Raw genomic sequence first — 19,681 nt, forward strand, 5'->3', positions numbered from 1 at the left:
TATCAAGCATTTGGCAAAAAGCAACGCTCCAGATCCGGACCTGCGCAGTAGAGTATCAATCCACTACTTGCCAGAATGCCATGTCGTGATACGCCAGCCATGTTTCAAGTTTCCATTCCCAGCAAATGGGATCTCTTGACGTGTTAAATGTACTGACATATCTAAGCCAGAAATTGATAACCAAGCCTGGACACGCTACTGTACCGCCCACGGCGCAAGGGACTCGGACCCACTTCCAGCCTATCTGGGAAGCTGATGAGGACGACATCTGGAATCCTGCTAGCACCTTTCTTTTTACAACCACCTTCTTTTACCTCTGTCATGATCTTGCTACTATCACTCTATTATACACGCAAGATTGAAGTGTAGAAAGCGGTGCTTCGCACAATCTGACCAGGCGCATTCCCAATTCTTGCGACACAGACACGCGACCTAAGGATCCAGGAACCGCCCGATAAGCTTACACGAGTGACGGGTACAACCATGAACGGCGACAGTGAGACTGCGGACACCGCTCGGGGAGGAGATAATGGCGATACGGGAAGGGATATTTGGGGCGCAAAGAACTCGTTGAGGAGACATGCTGGCTTGGACAAGAAGATACAGAGGGACAGCGAGGTTACCCCACTGCTGGCAAGTGGGAGCAGTGCTTCGGACAGCACAAATAATGGACGTGAAGATGGAGAAGATGCGCCGCAGTGGGAGGGTGAAGCAGATTTCGAGGGATTGAATTGGAGGCATAAACCATCTGTGAGTTATGTTGGTCTGCGAACAGAGTGGCGCTGATAATGGTAGATGTACTGGCTGTTGCCCCCATTCTTCTTCTTTGCTACCGCAGTAGGTGGGATTATGGTCCCGAAGTTGAATCTCCTCCTCTCGCTGGTATGCCGGGAATACTTTCTCGAAAAGTCTGCTTCGGATCCGAATTCTATCATCATGCCGGTGATATTGGGCTCCAGCAATCCACAATGTCGCATCCCCGCGGTCCAAGCATTGGCTACAACATTCACGCTTTATATTACAGTGACTACGGGGATCATAAGTGCCGTAATGTCTCCAAAGATTGGGTCTTGGTCTGATCGCTACGGACGGCTGAAGCTCCTCACACTTACCAGCGCGGGTGCTTTGATTGGAGAGGTCATTACCATTATCGTGGCAACTTATCCGGATCGATTCAGCTACAAGTGGGTGCTGGTTGGCGCTGTATTTGATGGACTATGTGGTTCTTTCACAACTGGAATGGCTCTTACGCACGCCTATGCTGCAGACTGTACTCCACCACCAAAGCGAGCTGTGGCTTTTGGATACTTTCATGCTTGTCTCTTCGCAGGAATCGCAATCGGACCTCTCATTGCCGCCCTCCTGGTCAAGTTGACCGACTCCATCATCACGCCTTTCTACTTTGCGCTCTCGATCCACGCATTCTTCATTACCTTCATCCTCCTGGTCGTACCCGAATCACTGACCAAGAAACGTCAAGAACGAGCCCAGGCGAGATATTTGCTGGAGGCCGGTAGTGTCGACCCGGACGGACATGTCATCAACCCCATCAATGTAGGAAACGGCCAACTCGGACTTTCCGCCCTCGCAAGAAGAGCCAACATCCTCGAACCTCTCAAGATTCTCTGGCCAACAGGCCCAGGCACCTCCAACAAGCTCCGTGCAAATCTCATCCTACTCTCCGTAGTCGACACCATCGTGTTCGGTGTAGCAATGGGAGCCCTCACAGTAGTCGTGTACTACGTCAACTTACAATTCGGCTGGGAAACACCCGAAACCAGCGTTTTCAGCTCCGTCGTCAACATCTGCCGCGTCTCCGCCCTCGTCATCATCCTCCCCTCTCTCAACTATCTCGTGCGCACCCGCCGGGCCAACCGCGAGCGCAGAGAGTCTGGATTTGCTGTCCCGCAGCCGAATACAGGGTCTGATTGGCTTGATCTGGCTATCGTCCGTGTAGCTGTGGTCTGTGAAATCATTGGCTTTGCTGGGTACGCTGCTGCGCGAACGCCGGCGCTGTTTGTGCTTTCTGGTATCATTGCGTCGCTGGGAGGTGTTGGGAGTCCGACATTGCAGTCTGCGCTTACGAAACATGTGCCTCATGATAGAATCGGACAGCTGCTTGGTGCCACGGGCTTGTTACATGCTCTGGCGAGAGTGGTGTGTCCGCTGATTTTCAGCTCGATTTATGCGGGTACCGTGGGCTCGTTTCCACAGGCTGTCTTCGTGGTGTTGACGGGTTGTTTTGTGGCCGCTTCGGTGTGCAGTTGGTTTATTCGACCGAACGGTACGTTCCTTTCCTCCAATCCTGTCTTGTATCCTGCATCCACCGCTCCCCCCATAATTCTGACTCTCTCGTCTAGTCTACCTCGAAGACCCCGTAACAATCAATACACAACCACACCGCGCAGACATCGACCCTGACGTTCTCGTCGACGAAGAGATAACCGCTATCTAATGCCCCTGTCTCTCTTGCTTATATCTCAAATCGAGAGTCCCACAGTCAGAACCCACTAATTTATTACAGAATGCCAGTCGCTGCCTGGTGAATTTCATTGTCTACGAAGTACAGAGCATTGATCGCTCATACATCAGGTTGAGCCTCTGCTCATATTTCCTTGTCTCTGCACGTTTTGGGTTTTGGAGTTTGGCGATTTTGGGGACTCTCGATACACACGCATGCCTAGGTAGGGAATTGGAATTAGGGATTAGATTATAGATTTCGAGCTTTGTCTTGGGCATTATCGCAGCTGGATAGTCTGAATTGGATTGGAATGGAATGGAGCATAGTGGAGCAGAATGACTGATATGGAGTCGAGTGGAGTACGTGCTAGTGGAGCCGAGTGTATATGCTGTATATGAGAACCTTCTGTCTATATGATGAGTGAGTCTATGAAATGAAACTCTATAACATCCTCAATCGTCTGTCTTCTTTACGACCTCTCCTCTGCACCTTCATAGAAAGTGAGGTCGCTGGTAAGCTAAGCGAGAATGATGTTCTGACTGCGGTACCTACCGCAACTCGCAAGGTACATTACTTCGAGCGTATCAATCTTTTCTATCTATTAGAATATTATAATACATGCCAGCGAACTATCTCCTTCACCAATGCTAGGTAGAAGCTAGAAAGCGACGTGGCTTTATTGCATTTCGCACCTTTCGGGAATTGCCGCGGGCATCGGGCGTCGTACGTCAAGCCATAGTTTAACTTACACGCGAAGATGGCGAGAGCCGTGCGAGTGTGAGTGTTGGCTTTTGTTGCATTTCGCGACTTCGGATTTCGCCGTGGGGGGCAGTGAAAGAAGTTCTGGAATGGAAATGTGAGCGCTTGGTCGCGAGTTGGAAACAAAGGGGAGTTAAGGTCGTGCTGGCTGGCTGGTTGGCTTTTGACGAGATTTCCATCTATACCTTAACCTCCGTTTGGGACACGTGTGGCGGGAGATTTGTTCTGACCCAAATGATTTATTGAATGTGGACGCAAACGCAAACGAATGCTAATCAAGTTAAGGTTGCCAAATAGGAGCAACAAACGACAGGTCCTGGTTGGTGTTCATATCTCAGGAAAGCAATACACTTATACCATCATCATGACTCCAGGTTGGAATAGAGTTCTGAGTTTGAATTTTGGGCTTGCTTTGGGTGTGTACGCGATGAATCTGTAAAGGGCCTTGGCCCAAGCAGACTCTCAAGAATAGCTTGCCGTTTATCATCCACTGCTCTATGACTTGAGGTGGTAATCAAACCCAAGAAGCCAAGACGGCAAGACATCAAAATATTCTCACCTCCTCGCTTATTTTCCCTTTCTCCTTTTCACGATCTCGGCTACCAAAATATATGTAAACAGCCTGTGACTTTCGATCTGCGGGGTAAGTGAGCAACCAAAATCCATTGCCGGCGCGGTTATAACGACTACCGATATATACAGCACTATGATACAGTCTCAGCCTGATTGTGGTAAAGTAAGAAGTACCCAAACGATATTGTTATGCATTATCGAGCACAACTTTGCCTTCTTGAGGCCTGTTTCGATCCCTAGCACGATCCAATAAACAACCTTGCCATCTAGACTGTAGTGCTTTGCGAGCTATAAGCTTTACATACTTTTCGTTCCAGCCATCGCTTCTTGCTCTTCATTTCCTCTTTTCGATACCCAGCTGCGAATATGTTGCTCACTACCCTAACTTCCCTCTTCTTCGCCGCCGCGGCGCTCGCCCAAACACCACCAGGTTTCACTCCCAATGTCACTTCTACGCTTCAAGTCAAGTTTGGCACCAAGTCCGTGACACCTGGATTGGCACTCACAAAAGCTGGTGAGGAGTTTCGCCTTGCATGAGTGGAAATCCGAGCTCTAACGAGGTGTAAACAAACAGAGACAGCGAAAATACCAACGATTGGAACATCAGATGAAGCTTTGAATGGGACCTATATCTTCTTCATGATTGGTAAGTCTTGTCTCTGCGTTACCATTAAAAAGTGATGAAGTGACTGATATGGAAACAGATCTCGATGTGTACGCCTACCCCCTCTTTCCCTCTCCCTCTCCCTCTCTCTCCCTAACTTCCTAAACCCAACCCCCATATTCTTATCCAAATCCCATCACCACCACCTCAAACCCCCCAAGTAACCCTCTTCCTCCCCACCCACAGACCCGGCTCCCTCGTCGGTTCCACCCCCGGCACCCGCATAACAAACCTCCACTGCCTCCTCACAGGCTTCACCTCTTCCACCACCTCCTCTGCTCCCACCACCTCCCCTTCCCCCTTCTACACCCTAATCACCAAAGACACCTCCCTAAAAGCCTACGTCGGTCCAGCACCACCAGCCGAAAACCCACCATACGCACATAAATATGTTGAGATATTGTATGCGCAGCCAGCTGGGTTTAAGGTGCCGAGTTCGCAAACGAGCGCGGTGAGTAGAGGGATTGGGTTTAATTTGACGGCTTTTGTGAGGGATGCCGGGTTGGGGGCGCCGGTTAGGGGGAATTGGTTTACTGTTACGGGGTAGAATGGATTGGGGGTGGTGATGGGAAAGGGAGAAGAGGAGGTGGGTGGAGGAGAGGGAGGAGTGGTGGCAAGTGTAGATACTTGATAACGATGGATTAGTTGTACAAATGGAAAGGATTTCGAGTATCCTTCTAGCACATCGCTTGCTCTGAAATGCCGGGACTGAATTTGATATATGTATTGAATTCCATGCAGTCTATGTCTATCCCATGCATCTATTATGCAAGCCATGCCTTCTATGGACGGCACCAATGCATTCTATACACACTCTCTCGCAGTCATAACTCATCACTCGTCCCTCCTCAACTCTCATAAATCAACCTCCCCTCCCCAACAACCCCCCAAACCTCCTCCACAATCTCCTTCTGCCCACTCGGCGCCCCCCTAATAGCAAGGTATTTCCTCCCCTCCACCTCAGCCTCCCAATCCCCCGGATTCCCACCAACCATAATCCCACCCGCCTCAACCAAAATACACCACCCCGCAGCCACATCCCAAGCCCAGCATCCACCCTCCCAGTACACATCCAGCTGTCCACTCGCCACAGCTACCAGGTTCAAAGCCGCTGATCCCAACGCCCGCAGCGAGTGGACCATAGCACCACCCTCTTCCTTTGAAGCTGCTAGTTTGGAAAACACTTTACATTTCAGCGCGAAATTGTTTCCTGTTCTATCACTCCCCCACTCCGTGCCCACCAGACACGTACTCAGATCCTTCAGTGGCTCCGGCTCCTGCTTCAGCGGCAACCTCTGTTTCTCTCCTCCATTACGTACCAAGAAGGCGCCATGTCCTTTAATGGCAGTATATAACTCATCCAAGTACGCATTATACACAACACCGACAGTGGGGATCTTGTCGACGGTAAATCCGAGGGAGATGCAGAACGCAGGGAAGGCATGTACGAAGTTTGTAGTGCCGTCGATGGGGTCGACGATGAATGTTGGCGCGGAGGTGAGCTTTTGGCCGGGGTAGTAGGTTTCTTCGCCGATGAATTGGAAGGTTGGGTGGGCGGAGAGGAGGCGCGTGGAGACCATTTTTTCGACGGCTTTGTCGGTTTCGGTGACGAGGTCGGCGGCTGGAGGGGGTTAGCTGATGGGGATTTGAGAGATGGGGAGGTGAGAGAGGAAGTGGTGGGGAGGGGGAAGGTAGGTACAGTTCAATTTGGTGCCGGAGGAGAGGTAGGAGGGTGTTGCTGCGAGCATCATTCGCCCTGCTTCTTGGGCGACATTGAGCAGCAGGTCGTGAATCTCTTGGAGGTTGAGGTCTGCCATGATGGTGTTCGAGGTTTATAGATGCTGTGTAAGGATAATTCGTAAAGAGAGAGTTGTGTAGAATTGTAGGTAGTGGGGTGAGGGAATAAAGTGAAGAGAGAATGGCGGGGTCGATGAGAATTAAGGTTGAGCTTCAGGGAGGAACGAGCCGTTATCTCGCTATCAGCACGTGGCTCAGCGAGTCGCTTAGGGCACTCTGGACACAAGCGATTGTTTACATTCTAGAGGGTACTGTACTTCGTTGTCTTTATTGGATATGAGAGTCTCGAGTAGGACCACGCTCCTACTAATCAGAGTAAATCGCCATCATCAAAGTCTACCTGCTAAGTCACTACCCCTCACTACCCTCCGAGGTAACAAGATCGACTTTGAGAGGCCAATGACAAAGTTACGAAGATACTGGCGCCGAAGCGAAAGACGAGATAGATAAAGTGATTTGTGACATATATGTACAGAGAATCATGTACATATACATATCCATCCATCTCTCTCCCTCTATTTTCCATCCCCTGATATTTTTCGATGAGCTCTTTCCTCAGCTCTATCTTCCCATCCCATTTCATTCCAATAATGCACCTCATCCCCTGAAACATCCATAGTCCATGCCAGACTGTATACCTCCCCACGCATGCCCCATTTATTCTCCAAGCCTCCCTCACATCCAGAAACATAAATCGCTTAAATCGACAAATACAAATAGAAAATAGAGCTGTGCATCACTTTACAACATGAAAGCAACAACACCAGCAGCAACAGCAACCATCACACCTACAGCGCTGCGCGAAGAGCTAGCAGCACCGGTAGCGTAGATAGGCACTGGAGTCTTTGTGCTAGTCACACCCTCAGCTGAGGAAGTAACTTGGGCAACGGCAGTTGGCGCCGCTGTTCCAGATGGGTATCCCTCGCTAGCTGGTCCAGTTGGGTATGGTGCCAGGGTGGTGTGTGGCACAGGCACGATTGTGGCAGTCGACTTGACGATCTTGATGGTCCTGTACTGAGTAGTGGTGCTGCTCAATGTGGTGGTCGAGGAGTCATACTCGCCGCCGGCTGGGTAGGACTTGGATGGCACAGCGACGCCGGTGTAAGCTGGGGTCTCAACTGGGGTCTCGACGGGAGTCTCGATAGGGACATAGGTGCTTGGGGTGGCGACTGGAGTCTTCTCGGTTACTGGGCACACGGTTGTGTAGAGCTTGATGATCTCGGTTGTTACGTGGCCGAGCTTGGTTGGGCAGTCTGTAACAGTTGGAGCGCATGAGGTGATGGTGTAGATCGATGTGGTGTACACGGTGGAGGTGGTGTACTTGGTGACCGATCCTGTTGGCTTGTAGGTTGCTGGGACTAGAGTCGTTGTTGGCTTACCAATTGGTGTCTTGGTCGACTTGACTTCGGTCTCGGTAACTGGGCAGACCGTAGTGTAGAGTGGGATTGTCTTGGTGGTAACACTTCCTACTGGGCAGTTGGTGACTGTTGGTGCGCAAGAGGTGATGGTCTCAACACGGGTGGTGCAGACAGTCGATGTTGTGTACTTGGTGACACTGGACGAAGTTGGGATGTATGTTGGAATCGAGCTTGAAGTAACTACAGTTGGGTATCCTGACTTGGTGGGTCCAACGCTCGTGCTGGAGTTAGTGTAGTGTGGGCCAGTTGGGAAGCTCGAAGATGACACAGAGGTGCTTGATGTCACTGGTCCCGACGCTGTGCTTGAAGTAGTCTCAGATGATGAGCTCCATGATGTGGTCTCGATCTCAGAGCTGGAGCTTGATGTTGGGGTGACACTCTCAGAGCTAGATGTCTCACTTGCGCTGCTTGAGCTTGGTGTTGGAGTGACAATCTCGGAGCTGGAGGTCTCGCTTGAGCTGCTCGAGCTTGGTGTCGGAGTAGCAATATCGGAACTTGTCGATGAAGATGATTCTGTAGCGCTATAGCTGAAAGTTTTGCTAATCGATGGAGTGACAATTTCAGAACTGCTGGTTGCGCTGTAGCTAAATGTCATGCTGATGCTAGGAGTAACAAAGGTCTCCGAGCTGCTAGAAGAAACTGTTACCTCTGAAGATGAGCTTGATGACTGGCTTGTCGAAGTCGCGGAGCTGCTTGAAGAAACTGTTGCCTCTGAAGTTGAGCTCGATGACTCGCTTGTCGAAGTCGCAGAGCTGCTTGAGGATTCTGAAATCGAGATCGAAACCATGCTTGATGTAGCTGATGCAGAGGTGGAGCTGGAAGTTGGGAGAGCTCCGCACTCATAGACATTGAGTCTGTTTGCTCCACCGCAGGTCTGGGAAGCATCGCCGGTGCAAGGAAGGTTGCACTCAGCCTCGGGGGCGGAGACACTTCCAGCGTTCAAGGAGTTTCCACAGTAGCATTCGCCGGTGTACTCGAGACCGTACAGAGTGTATCCTGAGCAGAAAGTGGCGCACTTCTCAATGGTCATGCCCTCGAAATCAGCAAGAACATCACTGGAAAGGGCACGTATGCCTTCGGCTTCGGTGAAGCATCCCTTGTAGAAACATCCGGTTGCTGTTGGGACTGCGCTGGAAGCAGAAGATGTCGTGGTGAACTCTCCAGCAGCTGTCTTGGAGGTGAGAATGCTGCTGGAGCTTGTGGTTGCTGGTTTCGAAGACGAGGTCGAGGATGAAACGACAATTGATGACGAACTTGGCTTGACGGAGGAGCTTGAGCTTGATGGCGCGACGGAAGATGATGAGCTTGTGGGCTTAATCGAAGAAGACGAGCTTGATGGTTTCACTGAAGACGATGAACTTGTTGGCTTCACAGATGACGACGACGACGTGCTCGTAGCCTTAGAAGATGTCGATGATGACTTCGATGTAGATGAGCTCTTAACTGTCGAAGATGTTGTGGAGATCTTCGTCGATGAAGATGTCTTTGATGAACTAGTGGAAGATCGGGTAGATGAAACTGTCGTGCTGCAAACTGTCGCTGGAGCAGTGGTGGCTGGAGCATACTTGTTCAAAACCTGCTTGATAATCTGATAATAGTTCTTTCCCGGGAAGCTGGAAGGAAGGTTGCCCTCTGCATAGGTAGCTTCCCAGAGCATAACACCTCCAAATTGGGCAGCGCCGTGCCAGGCATCGATGAGAGACTGAGCCTCGAGAGCTGTGAGATAGTCGGCAGAGTTACCAGCGGCGCTTGAGCCGAGGAGACCAAGATACAATTTCGCACCGGCACTGGCACCCTTGTTGACTTCGGCGACCCATTTGTTGTAGTTGAACCCTCCGGCGTTCTTGTTGGTGATCCAATTACGTGCGGTACATCCGTTGGCACCGTTGTTGTAGAACTGGATGAACAGAAGATCGAACTTGGCGCCCGCGATCATGTTGCCCATGTTACCTTCTGGGAGAGGACACTGAGGAGCTCCAGAGATCAAGTATGTCTTGGAGCATGGCTTGGCGGCCTTGTAAGCAGCAAAGTGTTCACGGAGTCGCTTAATGCAAGCAATGTAACCGACTTGGTTGTCTACAAAAGATTAGCGAAAGTGTTACCTTGTGAATGTTGACAAACCTGGCGACGCTCGCTCAATGTCGAAATCGAATCCATCAATATCGATAGTCTTGGTTTGGTCGAGATTGCTAAGACCACGGTCCAAGGGTCGGACACCTCCTTTTGCAACCCATGAGGCGTTATATGGTCCATATGCGCCCCACAAGAAATCGGCAAGGTATTGTCCATCGGCTGCTCCATTGAGTTGGTAGTTTCCTCCGTCACCACCGAGGGACAACAAGATCTTCTTCTTGGTTTTAGTCTGGCAGTAGTAGATATCTTCCTGGAGCTGAGGACATTGCTTGTAAAGGAAGTTATTCTTTGGGTTGTTGACGCCGTTGTAACCAGGACCCGTGTAGTTTCCATCCCAACATTGGTTTCCAAAGTTCTCGGCAACCAATCCGTTCGCCAAGTTAGGGAAGATGTTGATGAATCCAATAGGAATGATATCGACAGCTGAAGAATCACAGAAATGGGCCAAGCGCTGTTGGTTTGGTCCTTGTCCCTGTTCCACCATCAGCACAATGTCCATGCGTTCCTTCAAAGCGTTTTCCATACATAGTACATAGCCACGTTCGCTTGAGAAGCTGGGTTGTAATCGGCCGTAACTGAGGACATTAGAGAGAGAGAAGCCGCCGCAGCGGCGATGAATCTGGTGGAAAACATTATGCTAGAAAGAATGACAAGTAACCTGAAAAGATTGTGGTATGGCCTAAGCCTGTAAAGATTGTGATGACTGGATCGTCAAGGAGAGGACGCAAACAAAAGTCTGCACGGCACAACGGTCACCGCAGGGAGGAAGGAGGAGGATGAGTGAAGATGGTGATGTCGGTGGAGAGAGAGAGAAGGGAAAGAGAAGGCGGAGAAACAGAAGGGAAAGCCATCACTAAATGGATTTGGTCTAGCTGAGCCCAGCCCAGTATGTCAAATTAGTTCTCTTGGACAGCCACAATTTTCCGGGTTGTTGTTGTGTCTGGCTAAAGCAGGTCCAGCACGAGTGACGCCCAAAACGGCTGACGGATTGGCTTGGAACTGTGTGATGCGCCGGGGAGGTTGAGCTAGAGAGGCCTCGATAGGGCTCGGTAAACTGTTGCAGGATCCATTGATGCGCCCAAGGGCGGCACAGTCGTTTAAGACCGTGATTAGAACCCCCGCTGCCAGGCACACCCCTCGGGGGTCCATAAATGCTCCTCGAGCTGACCATTCAGGGCATATCTCTCAGCAAAGTCCATCGGATTCTAGCGAATGGCGATATGGGATTGTTATTATGCTTACCCGGAGACCCGTATTTTCGGCGTCCAAGTGTTTTTCTCGCTTGGCAAGATTAGATGGATGTCATGCCACCAAGTGCAACCAACACCAATATATCAGAGCTCTTTAACATCCTTGAAGTCAGATCGGTGAGTCTTCTCTCCATGCGCCTTCTTATAAAAGGCGGGGGTGAACTCAAAAGCGGATGCTATCGAGATGAAGAGTCCACAATCTTGTACTCGGTGTCGTAAGTATTCTCTCTCCAACAGTGATTTTCAACAGTTCTGACAGCCAAAGTGCCTTCGCAAATCCCCCCAAAAGGCGCTGAACTGCTGGAGGCGTTCTCGTATTCTTTCTTATTCCTTCTGTCAAAATTCAGGCTGTTGTCGCAACGTGTGGTGATTGGTACTCTCAACCATCTGCAAATTGGACAGAAGCTTGTCGTCAAAAAAAGGGGTAAGCGGTTGCAGTCGGACGGCTAGACCCCGTCTGTGCCTGACTAGACCACAACAAGAAAGTGGTAACGCTCACCCAATCACACCTCTTCCAGAATGAAGCCATCAAAAGCCCACCATAGAAAAGTGCATCCACAAACCCCCTCACCAGAGATATCGCCCCCTTTCTAGTCGGCGAACTAAAATAGCCATGGCTTTGTGGTTCAGACGCAGATCCAGCACGGAGCTCTTTTTGAGTTTGATGGAGACTTGACTTTGTGAGTGATCGAAGTTTAATGGAGCGATCAGCAAGATCAGCGAAAAGCTTCTCTCAGCCTCAGCCGAAACTCTCCTGGATTTTGACTTTTGATATGAGACCGTCGAGGAGACCATCAACATCTGGGCCGCGTTTTCGGTGCCGAAACCCGGATCGTCGTGCTGGCTGCATTATTGGACTACTGTAGAAAAGGAGATTTTTTAGTTCAAGGCGTGCCCCTGGGACATCGTAAGTATTTCTCGCCGAACGTGAACCATCATCGCGCGCCCAGTCGCTGTCGAAAGCCAATTCTGCGAGCCCCGCAGAAACAGCGATTCCATTACTCTTGATGCGGGTCTATCTAGAAACGGCGTGTCCCGTCTGCAATCGGCTCCATCCACGCGGCGTATATCCCCTGCACAACCTCTTCCTCGTGGCCCCCCCCCGTGGCTTATCAGCACCCGAACGTGACTGATGCAGAAGGGTGGAAGAGGTGATATCTCCTGAGAGAGGTTGCGCTGCCTCACCGTGAGCCTGTTGGCATGGAACAAACAGCCATGACTGGTCTGTTTGGCTGTGGGGTAGGTACGAGCTTGACCGGAGTTTTGAGCAGCGGTACGACCTTCATGGCAAAAACACCAATGCCTGCCTTGCAGCATGGCATGGTACGCAAATCACAACTGCTCTGTGAGGCATGCCATGCCACTGCTACTAACTATTGTTGACATTTTGCTGTGATGCCCGAGCTCATCGCTCGTTTCGTTTCGTTACAGTCGCGCGTTGTAGATCGTTCGTTGACAGGGTGTACTGTCTCCGGTTCACGCCGTGCTGGGAGCACCTCGTTAAACGATTCCTGCTTGTTTACTTCAAAGTATTTAAGTCCAAAACACAAACGACCCCTCCTTTTCCCCACCTCACCTCACCTCAACTCAACTCGACCTCCCCCACCCCACTACCCCACTACCCCAACTCTCTAGAGGCCATCTACCTACTGTAGACCCTTGCTATCGATATCCTCCTCTAAGCTCATTGCTTGTGAGATCGTTCGCCGTTTCCTGCACTAGTCAAAAAACCGAGATTCACAGCAACTTCTCACGAAACATGTCGCAAACAATCAAGAATGTCATGGTGATGGGAGTGCCTTACTTTCTTCCAAATCGTCTCGCCTGTTGAAAGTGCCGTTGCTAATCAGTATCTAGGCTGGAGGCCTCTTTGGCACTGAGCTCTTCGCCGTTCTCCAAAAGTCCAACGCATTCAACCTGACCGTCCTGACACGTGAGAGCTCGAAATCCACCTTTCCATCGAACGTGAAGGTCTACAAGATAGAAGACGACTACCCAGTCACCCGGCTTGTCGACGCATTCAAGGGCCAAGACGCTCTCATATATGCCCTTCCTGGACGCCCATACACAGTGCACCTTCGAATGATCGACGCTGCCATTCAAGCTGGGGTGAGTCGTTTCATTCCTTCCGAGTATGGCAACAACACATGCGTTGCAGCCGCTGATCTTGTTCCGCTGTACGCCGACAAAGTCAAGGTCATCGCATACTTGAAGGCGAAGGAGAGCACCGGTTTGACTTGGACGGCCATCCACGCAGGTCAGTTCTTCGATTGGGGTCTAGAAAGTGGATGGTTGGATTTCCATGTCGAGGAAAGGGCCGTCACATCTACGATTCTGGAGAATAGCAGTGGTCAACCACAAACATGGGAACTGTCGCGACTGCTGTGGCAAAGGTGCTCTTCAAGCCAGAAGAGACGAAGAATAAGCCCCTCTTCATATCATCCTTCACCGTGTCTCAAAACCAAGTCCTCGGCGAACTGGAGGAAGCGACTGGTAGCAAGTGGGAGGTCCGCCGAATGACTGAAGAGGCTGCGCTCGAGAAAGCTAGGAAACTCGACAACAAGGATCACTCTGATGGACTGAAGCTCCTTATTTTGATGCTACTCTATGCCGATAGCACAGATAGAGGAGCGAACTTCAAGAAGGATGGGCTGCTAGCCAATGAGCTGCTTGGGCTACCAGTGGAGAACTTGAGCGATGTGATCGCGAGAGTTGTCAAGCAGAAAGCCACTTGATCATGAGTTGAAGTATGAAGCAACACCCAACGATGATTTCTTATTCAGAGCTTTCTTTGGTTCTCCTAATCTGTAGTGACACGCAAAATAGTTGTCAAAACTAGATATCCTATAAGTGGTGGCATATCAACCTGGAAGGACTGAAACTACTAAAGATGTGATGCTTCATTCCCCGTGATCTCGAGTGCTCTCCGTACATATTAAACCAGAGCCTCACATGCTCGAGTAGAACACTGGGAGCTGTAAGATTGTGCTCGAGGATCTCCACGTCAACGTGGAAATTGGACGCTTTCGACCTTATCCCTTCGTCCGCTGAGACATGGCCTGCGCTACTGTAGCAGGGGTGGTGCGGCCCGGTGTGCGAATCAAGCAAGCTAAGGGAGACTGTATTATTTTACATACCTTTGTATATAAAACCGAAGAATACTGCACTATTGATTTTTCAATCCAGACCAAATACTCGTCCTCTTATCAAAACAATCGCAACGACACGCGTGCAGCAGCATATGAAAACATCAAGAAAGATACCCAACAATACCCCTCGCCAAAGCGAAAGCCCAGCCCATCTCCCACCCAAAATTCACAATCATCGCAACCGTTCCCAGCGCAACCAAAATCAAATTCAGATTACACGAGAACCAGAACAAACCCTTCTTTTTCTTCTTCTTCTTCTCCTCCTCCTCCCCTTTCCCCACGGACACATCTTTCACACCACTTCCCACACCGTCCACCCCCATCTTCTCCCCTCCTTCCAAAACCTCGTCGTATCGTTCTCCGCCCATCCCCTCCCCCTCATCCTCCCTACCCAGCACCTCCTCCTCCTCATCTTCATCCCACCCAAACCCACACCCCTCAACACCACAATCCTTCTTCTCCCTCGTATTATAAATCATCATCCTCACCTCCCCATCTCTCTTTACACCCAGCACGATCGATCGCCACGGAATCGCAAGCACAATACGCGCGAAGAAAACAAGCCATACGATTTGAAACTGCTCGTCGGACAGCTGTAACAGGGAAATTTCCGGTCTTGGATCTGGAATTGAATCTGAGTCTAGCTGTGTGGATGGGTGCGGAGGGAGACTGGAGATATTGAACCACACGCTCCTGGTGAATAACACAAGCCAGATTGAGCAGGATATTATCAAAAGATATTGATCGTCGAGTCGAGGACGTGAGTTGGAGGTTGACCAGGAAGAAGAAGAAGAAGAAGAAGACCGATCTTTAGATTGAGCTTTAGCCCCAGAACCAGAGCCAGAGCCAGAGACAGCAACCGGTCTCGATCTCGAAATATCCCTCGCCAAAAACAAAACCCCCAAATTCCTCAAGATATCAATCCTCACGGTCACCTCCGCCACACTATAGTGGTAATCAAAGACCGCAGCGTAAGCAGCAACAATAACGATCCAGCCGGGTGTCAAGCTGTGGAGTAGGAAGAGCAGACATTGCTCGCAGAGGATGTATCCGATGATATATTTGTAATAGTCGGCTGCTGTAGCCTGAGATGTTGCGAGTGAGATGAGGTTGTTTAGCGGTCTGTGGAGGAGTGGGAAGAATGTGTAGTAGAGGACTGAGAGGATTACGATTGAGGACTGTTCGGTGTGAGCTCTTGTCTTGGATTGGAAAATATGGTGGTATGTAGGATGAGGTATGCTACCTTTCTAATTCGCGTCCAGATTGAAGTCATCGTGACAGATCAAGGCGCCTATCGCATGTTCCACACGTGAGACCCAAGCAATACAGGTATTACTTGTGACTATCGACTAGTAGGTTTCAGACCCAACTTGATTTTCGAAGAGAGCGACTTACCGCATAAGAAGAGAGAAATACTGAGTCTTTGAGTCTGACAAGATCATCGGAAAGATGTTCACTCATAGAGTTGAGTTCTGCGAGGCTACTCGGTGACGAGCGGGGTCCTGGGGTCCTACGTCGATGATGAGCTCCAGGGGAGCAACCCCTGTCTCATTGGCTGACGCCCGTCTCTAGAAACGACTGTCCTATTATTTTTGCTCGACAGTCCTCTTATGCCTACTCGTAGAATTGGGTTAGTAGTTGAAGACAGATGGTGCTTGGGTATAGAAGCTCCTTACGGTATAAGGACAATGATAATAACGCGCGTGGCTTTGCAAGTCACAATGACGTTGAGTTGTTTAGGGATTGTCCGTAAGCGATCAGTATCATGAACTAGGAAGGTAACACAGAGCGGTCTTACGATCCAAACTTATCTGCAAGTCTAATTAGAGAAAAATCAAGAATGCCTTACAACATAAACGTGTCTAGCTGCGATAACATTTCCTGCTATGTATAGCTATATGTATCTCAATCAGATGCCCTCCATGACATGAAATAACTCTTAGATAGATATCCAATTATCTTCCACTAAACATTTTTACGACCCACCGCTGCGTGATCTCATCATGGCCGAGAATAGTAATCCAGCGGCCAACCAAGTGCCTCACACTGCTCAACATCACGAAAGCCGACTTGCTTGCTTGGCCACTGCAGTTGTCGCATTTCTTGGCCTTGGGTGCCCACTGGTTTCCATTCACCTGCCACTTCTAGTTCTTTGATTGTGTTCGTATAATTCCTTGCTTTCAAGTATCCTATGTTCGGGTTGGGGTTGTAAGATCTCGCGAACGACGCCCAGGAATCGAGGATGAAATGTGAGAATGGAAGATCGTTCTCATCCCGGAGCGGTAAGCCTGTTCGGGTGAGGGTACCGAATACATAATACAGCTCTCCTGAGTGACACTTGAAATACTCCAAGTCCGGATCGCCGTTGGGGTGATCTGCGGTCTTGGGGGCGTCGCAGACGGGTGCATTGGGATCCCATCCATAAGTCTGATAAGAGCGGTTGAACTCGTAGAAATATTGGTTAGGAGCGAAGACTTTGTTCCATACTCCTGCATAGGAGCTTGCTTGGTCTAAGCAGCGGAATATAGAGTCTGTTGCGACTCGTGATGTGACGTTGAACACATCTAACGTGGCATTGGAGGTGACTGGTAGCGGGAACAGCGGGGACGACACAATTTTTGAGGCATCAAATCCGACGTCTGTGATAGACTTAGTCAGGTTAGTGGTATTGATGTAGGAGACGATTGCGGCTCCATCGTCTCGCATCAACCCCTCCATGAGATGGACCTTTGACAGGCTGTCCGAAGCCTTGTAGTTCAAAATCAGTTCTGATGAGGCGAGATAGGTCCCATCGACGGTCAAGTATCTGGCTTGAGTGCCAGTCACAAGAGTTGTGGCAGATATGTCTCGAAGACAGTCCACCCTCGAGGCAGCAGTTGAGCAATTCGTCTCCGTTAGGATCGCATCTGAAGCCAAAGACATTTGAGTCTTGATATCCAACCAGGAAGAGTAGGTTGTTCCATAGCCACCTCCGCCGAGATTACTCTGTGGGATTGCGCCTTGAAACTTGCCAGTGGCTTTCGGTGAAGCAAGTAGTGCCCGCACCGAGGCGGCTCCAGCAGACTGTCCAAGAATAGTAATGCGATCGCGATCACCTCCAAAGTTTTGGATATTCTTTCGAACCCAGTCAAGAGCATTGATCTGGTCTGCAAGTCCGTAGTTACCCTTAGTCACTCCATCATCCAACGCTAAAAATCCCAATGTGGAGAGACGATAGTTGATAGCAACCAAGACGACGTCTCCTCGAGAAGCGATGTTTCCACCGTCAAATGTGGGATCATTTGCAGTTCCGCTAGTGAAAGCGCCGCCATGAATCCAAAACATGACCGGCTTGAGGTCCTCTTTCGCATCTCCACCATGAGCGGGAAGATGTGGTGTCCAGATGTTGAGAAACAAGCAGTCTTCTGAACCTCCACTCCATTGTTGGATGCACTGGGAACCGTAAGATAGCGCTGAGGCATTGTTGCCGCTTCCTTTGTACGGCGTCGAATATGTGAATCGTTTTGGTTGAGCAGCGTATCGAATACCTAAGAATCGAAAGCTTAGACGGTCTCGAAATCTGCGAATCCTTTGTCAGATCATCTCGATATATTTTCCTATCGATATATTTTCCTAGTCGGCTACAGAAACGTGCCAAACATACCCAGTAATGTATTCATTGTTCGACCGAACTGTTGTCTGCCATTTTGAGCTAGTATCCTGATATGTTTCGTTCGAGAATGGCGCAGATTGAGAGCAAAGAGCTGGCAATCTTGAGTGTTCGCTGAAGGTCTTGGTGTTTACTATCCGGCCGTTCCCATCGATTGCTCGCCCAACAGATGCATCTGACGACTGGGGAGCTATCCAATATCGTTGATCTTTGGTATACTTGGCTTGGAAGGAGAGGTAATCAAGATTGGTTTGGATGCTTGCGGCAGATGCTTCCGGGGACCAGAGTTGTTCCCCGAGAGCAGCACATGCTGAAGCTGCGGACGATTTGGATCGCGGGGTAAGTAAAATTACTCCAGAATTCGCAGATGGACTTTGCGGGCCTTCAAGAGATTTGTTAAGATCCGCCAATATCATGACTCGTAGGATGACATACCGAGGACATCATTGTTGATCAGAATAGTAAGGTCTGAGCCAAGTCCATCGGGAGAGGGAATTGCTTGGACTGACCAAGAAGCCGCAAGGAGACCAGTAAGAAGCTTGAAAAGCATGGCGATGTGCTCGACAAGGGGATAGAGTGAAGAGAAACAAACGGACAATGCCTTTAGAACATTGTCACGGAGTTAGAAGGGGCCACCTCTTTACCTACCACAAAATGTGACGGAAAAACTACCTACCACTGAATGCAGATCAAGCATCAACAATAAGAGGCCGTCTCCGGTTGTCCGGTTCAACAAGGCAGGGAAGGCCATCTTTGATAGCTAGCATGGTCTAGTATCTGCCGGTAGAATTGGAGAGGGGAAGGTGGATTGAGTAGGTACGTGGAAAATTTGGCTTTCAGGGAAGGTTTGGTGAAGCTCGAAAGAGACTAAAATGGACGCGACGCGGGGAACGATCTGCTCGTGGACGAGCTCCGTGAACGTGGATATGCGAGAGGAGAGTGGCCAGGATCCAACTGAACGTGGGAGTATTCTGGATCCCTTGTTCCGCCACTGTACAACGGAGTAGAGGTCGGCATTGAAGAAAGCGCGGTTGGATATTAGGCTGAACGGTCTTTGGAGAAGAAGCAGGTCCCGCGATCAAGAAGAGAGATTGGCGAGCCCAGCCAAGTCGCTTGCGATAAGCTAAGATAAGAGATCGCGCCATAGCCACGTGACTGACATGCGAAATACTTCAAACCCGCATATTTATTCGAACAGCCTGGGCATTGTGCTGCAGTCCAGGGCTGGAAGTTGAATATTCTGGTTATTCTGATCACTGAAAGAAGTCATACTCTTCTGGGTGACCTATTCATTACAACAGAGATAGCTGGCTGCATGTTCTAGACGCCTCCCCGAGTACCATCCAATGCCATCCAATGCATTCAATATCTAGTGCTTGCAATTACTCATTTCGTGCTTTTGGTAGCATACGAATTCGAGGAATACGTTATCTGCTAAGCTCTGTAAAGACCAGTTTCATGCGTTGTCGTAATCCAGATTGGGAGTCGTGCTTCATTACGAAGTGTGCTCCACGGAAGTATGTTCCGAACAGGTTGCAACTTTTTGAATAGCCCTCTCGCGGCAAGTACAGCTTCACAAGCAAGACAAATTGTCAGGAACACCTCCCGGAAAGTTTCTCCAGGTGGATTATTTCCATGTTCTCGGCCTGGAGAATAATTCTCCCGCAGTTCAAGGAATAGATTTTTTTAAGGTTGCCTCCAGAGCGTCATGTTGCCTCCACAAAGTTGTTTGCCTCTCACTCCTGCATGAAGAGAAGAACATTAGAATTTCGGTATTGGAGAGACGTGTTATGATCTCTCGGCACTTGTGGTCTGAACTCTCACATTA

At 49.8% G+C, this 19,681-nt stretch overlaps 7 protein-coding genes across 7 annotated transcripts; 3 read left to right on the forward strand and 4 right to left on the reverse strand.

The window, feature by feature from the left end:
- The first annotated feature begins 6 nt into the window (after nucleotides 1-6).
- ONS95_001922 (uncharacterized protein) lies at nucleotides 7-2,892 on the forward strand. The gene is made up of 3 exons (XM_058495146.1): nucleotides 7-750; nucleotides 796-2,284; nucleotides 2,361-2,892. The coding sequence occupies exons 1-3, from the start codon at nucleotides 484-486 to the stop codon at nucleotides 2,453-2,455; spliced, it is 1,851 nt and encodes a 616-aa protein (XP_058355457.1). The 5' UTR covers nucleotides 7-483; the 3' UTR covers nucleotides 2,456-2,892.
- Nucleotides 2,893-4,016: 1,124 nt separating this feature from the next.
- ONS95_001923 (uncharacterized protein) lies at nucleotides 4,017-5,152 on the forward strand. Its single transcript, XM_058495147.1, has 4 exons — nucleotides 4,017-4,307; nucleotides 4,368-4,439; nucleotides 4,498-4,507; nucleotides 4,644-5,152. Exons 1-4 carry the CDS (start codon nucleotides 4,160-4,162, stop codon nucleotides 5,002-5,004), a joined length of 591 nt encoding a protein of 196 aa, XP_058355458.1. The 5' UTR covers nucleotides 4,017-4,159; the 3' UTR covers nucleotides 5,005-5,152.
- A 15-nt stretch (nucleotides 5,153-5,167) lies between these two features.
- ONS95_001924 (uncharacterized protein) lies at nucleotides 5,168-6,353 on the reverse strand. Its single transcript, XM_058495148.1, has 2 exons — nucleotides 6,157-6,353; nucleotides 5,168-6,078 (listed from the first exon to the last, which is right to left on the reverse strand). Exons 1-2 carry the CDS (start codon nucleotides 6,272-6,274, stop codon nucleotides 5,306-5,308), a joined length of 891 nt encoding a protein of 296 aa, XP_058355459.1. The 5' UTR covers nucleotides 6,275-6,353; the 3' UTR covers nucleotides 5,168-5,305.
- A 642-nt stretch (nucleotides 6,354-6,995) lies between these two features.
- ONS95_001925 (uncharacterized protein) lies at nucleotides 6,996-10,438 on the reverse strand (the record flags this gene model as incomplete). Its single annotated transcript, XM_058495149.1, has 3 exons — nucleotides 6,996-9,748; nucleotides 9,794-10,277; nucleotides 10,331-10,438. 3 exons carry the CDS (start codon nucleotides 10,436-10,438, stop codon nucleotides 6,996-6,998), a joined length of 3,345 nt encoding a protein of 1,114 aa, XP_058355460.1.
- A 2,376-nt stretch (nucleotides 10,439-12,814) lies between these two features.
- Nucleotides 12,815-13,790, forward strand: ONS95_001926 (uncharacterized protein; the record flags this gene model as incomplete). The annotated part of the gene is made up of 3 exons (XM_058495150.1): nucleotides 12,815-12,841; nucleotides 12,913-13,312; nucleotides 13,522-13,790. 3 exons carry the CDS (start codon nucleotides 12,815-12,817, stop codon nucleotides 13,788-13,790), a joined length of 696 nt encoding a protein of 231 aa, XP_058355461.1.
- A 515-nt stretch (nucleotides 13,791-14,305) lies between these two features.
- On the reverse strand, nucleotides 14,306-15,665 carry ONS95_001927 (uncharacterized protein; the record flags this gene model as incomplete). Its single annotated transcript, XM_058495151.1, has 2 exons — nucleotides 14,306-15,382; nucleotides 15,600-15,665. 2 exons carry the CDS (start codon nucleotides 15,663-15,665, stop codon nucleotides 14,306-14,308), a joined length of 1,143 nt encoding a protein of 380 aa, XP_058355462.1.
- Nucleotides 15,666-16,205: 540 nt separating this feature from the next.
- On the reverse strand, nucleotides 16,206-18,403 carry ONS95_001928 (uncharacterized protein; the record flags this gene model as incomplete). Its single annotated transcript, XM_058495152.1, has 3 exons — nucleotides 16,206-17,763; nucleotides 17,848-18,235; nucleotides 18,289-18,403. The coding sequence occupies 3 exons, from the start codon at nucleotides 18,401-18,403 to the stop codon at nucleotides 16,206-16,208; spliced, it is 2,061 nt and encodes a 686-aa protein (XP_058355463.1).
- Between the last annotated feature and the right edge of the window lie 1,278 nt (nucleotides 18,404-19,681).

This window comes from Cadophora gregata, assembly GCF_030347475.1.
Source record: "Cadophora gregata isolate MNR1 chromosome Unknown scaffold_10, whole genome shotgun sequence".
NCBI lineage: Eukaryota > Fungi > Ascomycota > Leotiomycetes > Helotiales > Ploettnerulaceae > Cadophora > Cadophora gregata.

Bases quoted from the DNA above. Each gene is read 5' to 3' on its own strand.
- ONS95_001922 (XM_058495146.1), top strand. From the start codon at position 484: ATGAACGGCGACAGTGAGACTGCGGACACCGCTCGGGGAGGAGATAAT. The intron at 751-795 runs GTGAGTTATGTT...TGATAATGGTAG, and splicing joins ATTGGAGGCATAAACCATCT to ATGTACTGGCTGTTGCCCCC. The intron at 2,285-2,360 runs GTACGTTCCTTT...TCTCTCGTCTAG, and splicing joins TTGGTTTATTCGACCGAACG to TCTACCTCGAAGACCCCGTA.
- ONS95_001923 (XM_058495147.1), top strand. From the start codon at position 4,160: ATGTTGCTCACTACCCTAACTTCCCTCTTCTTCGCCGCCGCGGCGCTC. The intron at 4,308-4,367 runs GTGAGGAGTTTC...GTAAACAAACAG, and splicing joins ATTGGCACTCACAAAAGCTG to AGACAGCGAAAATACCAACG.
- ONS95_001924 (XM_058495148.1), bottom strand. From the start codon at position 6,274: ATGGCAGACCTCAACCTCCAAGAGATTCACGACCTGCTGCTCAATGTC. The intron at 6,079-6,156 runs GTACCTACCTTC...AACCCCCTCCAG, and splicing joins CTCCGGCACCAAATTGAACT to CCGCCGACCTCGTCACCGAA.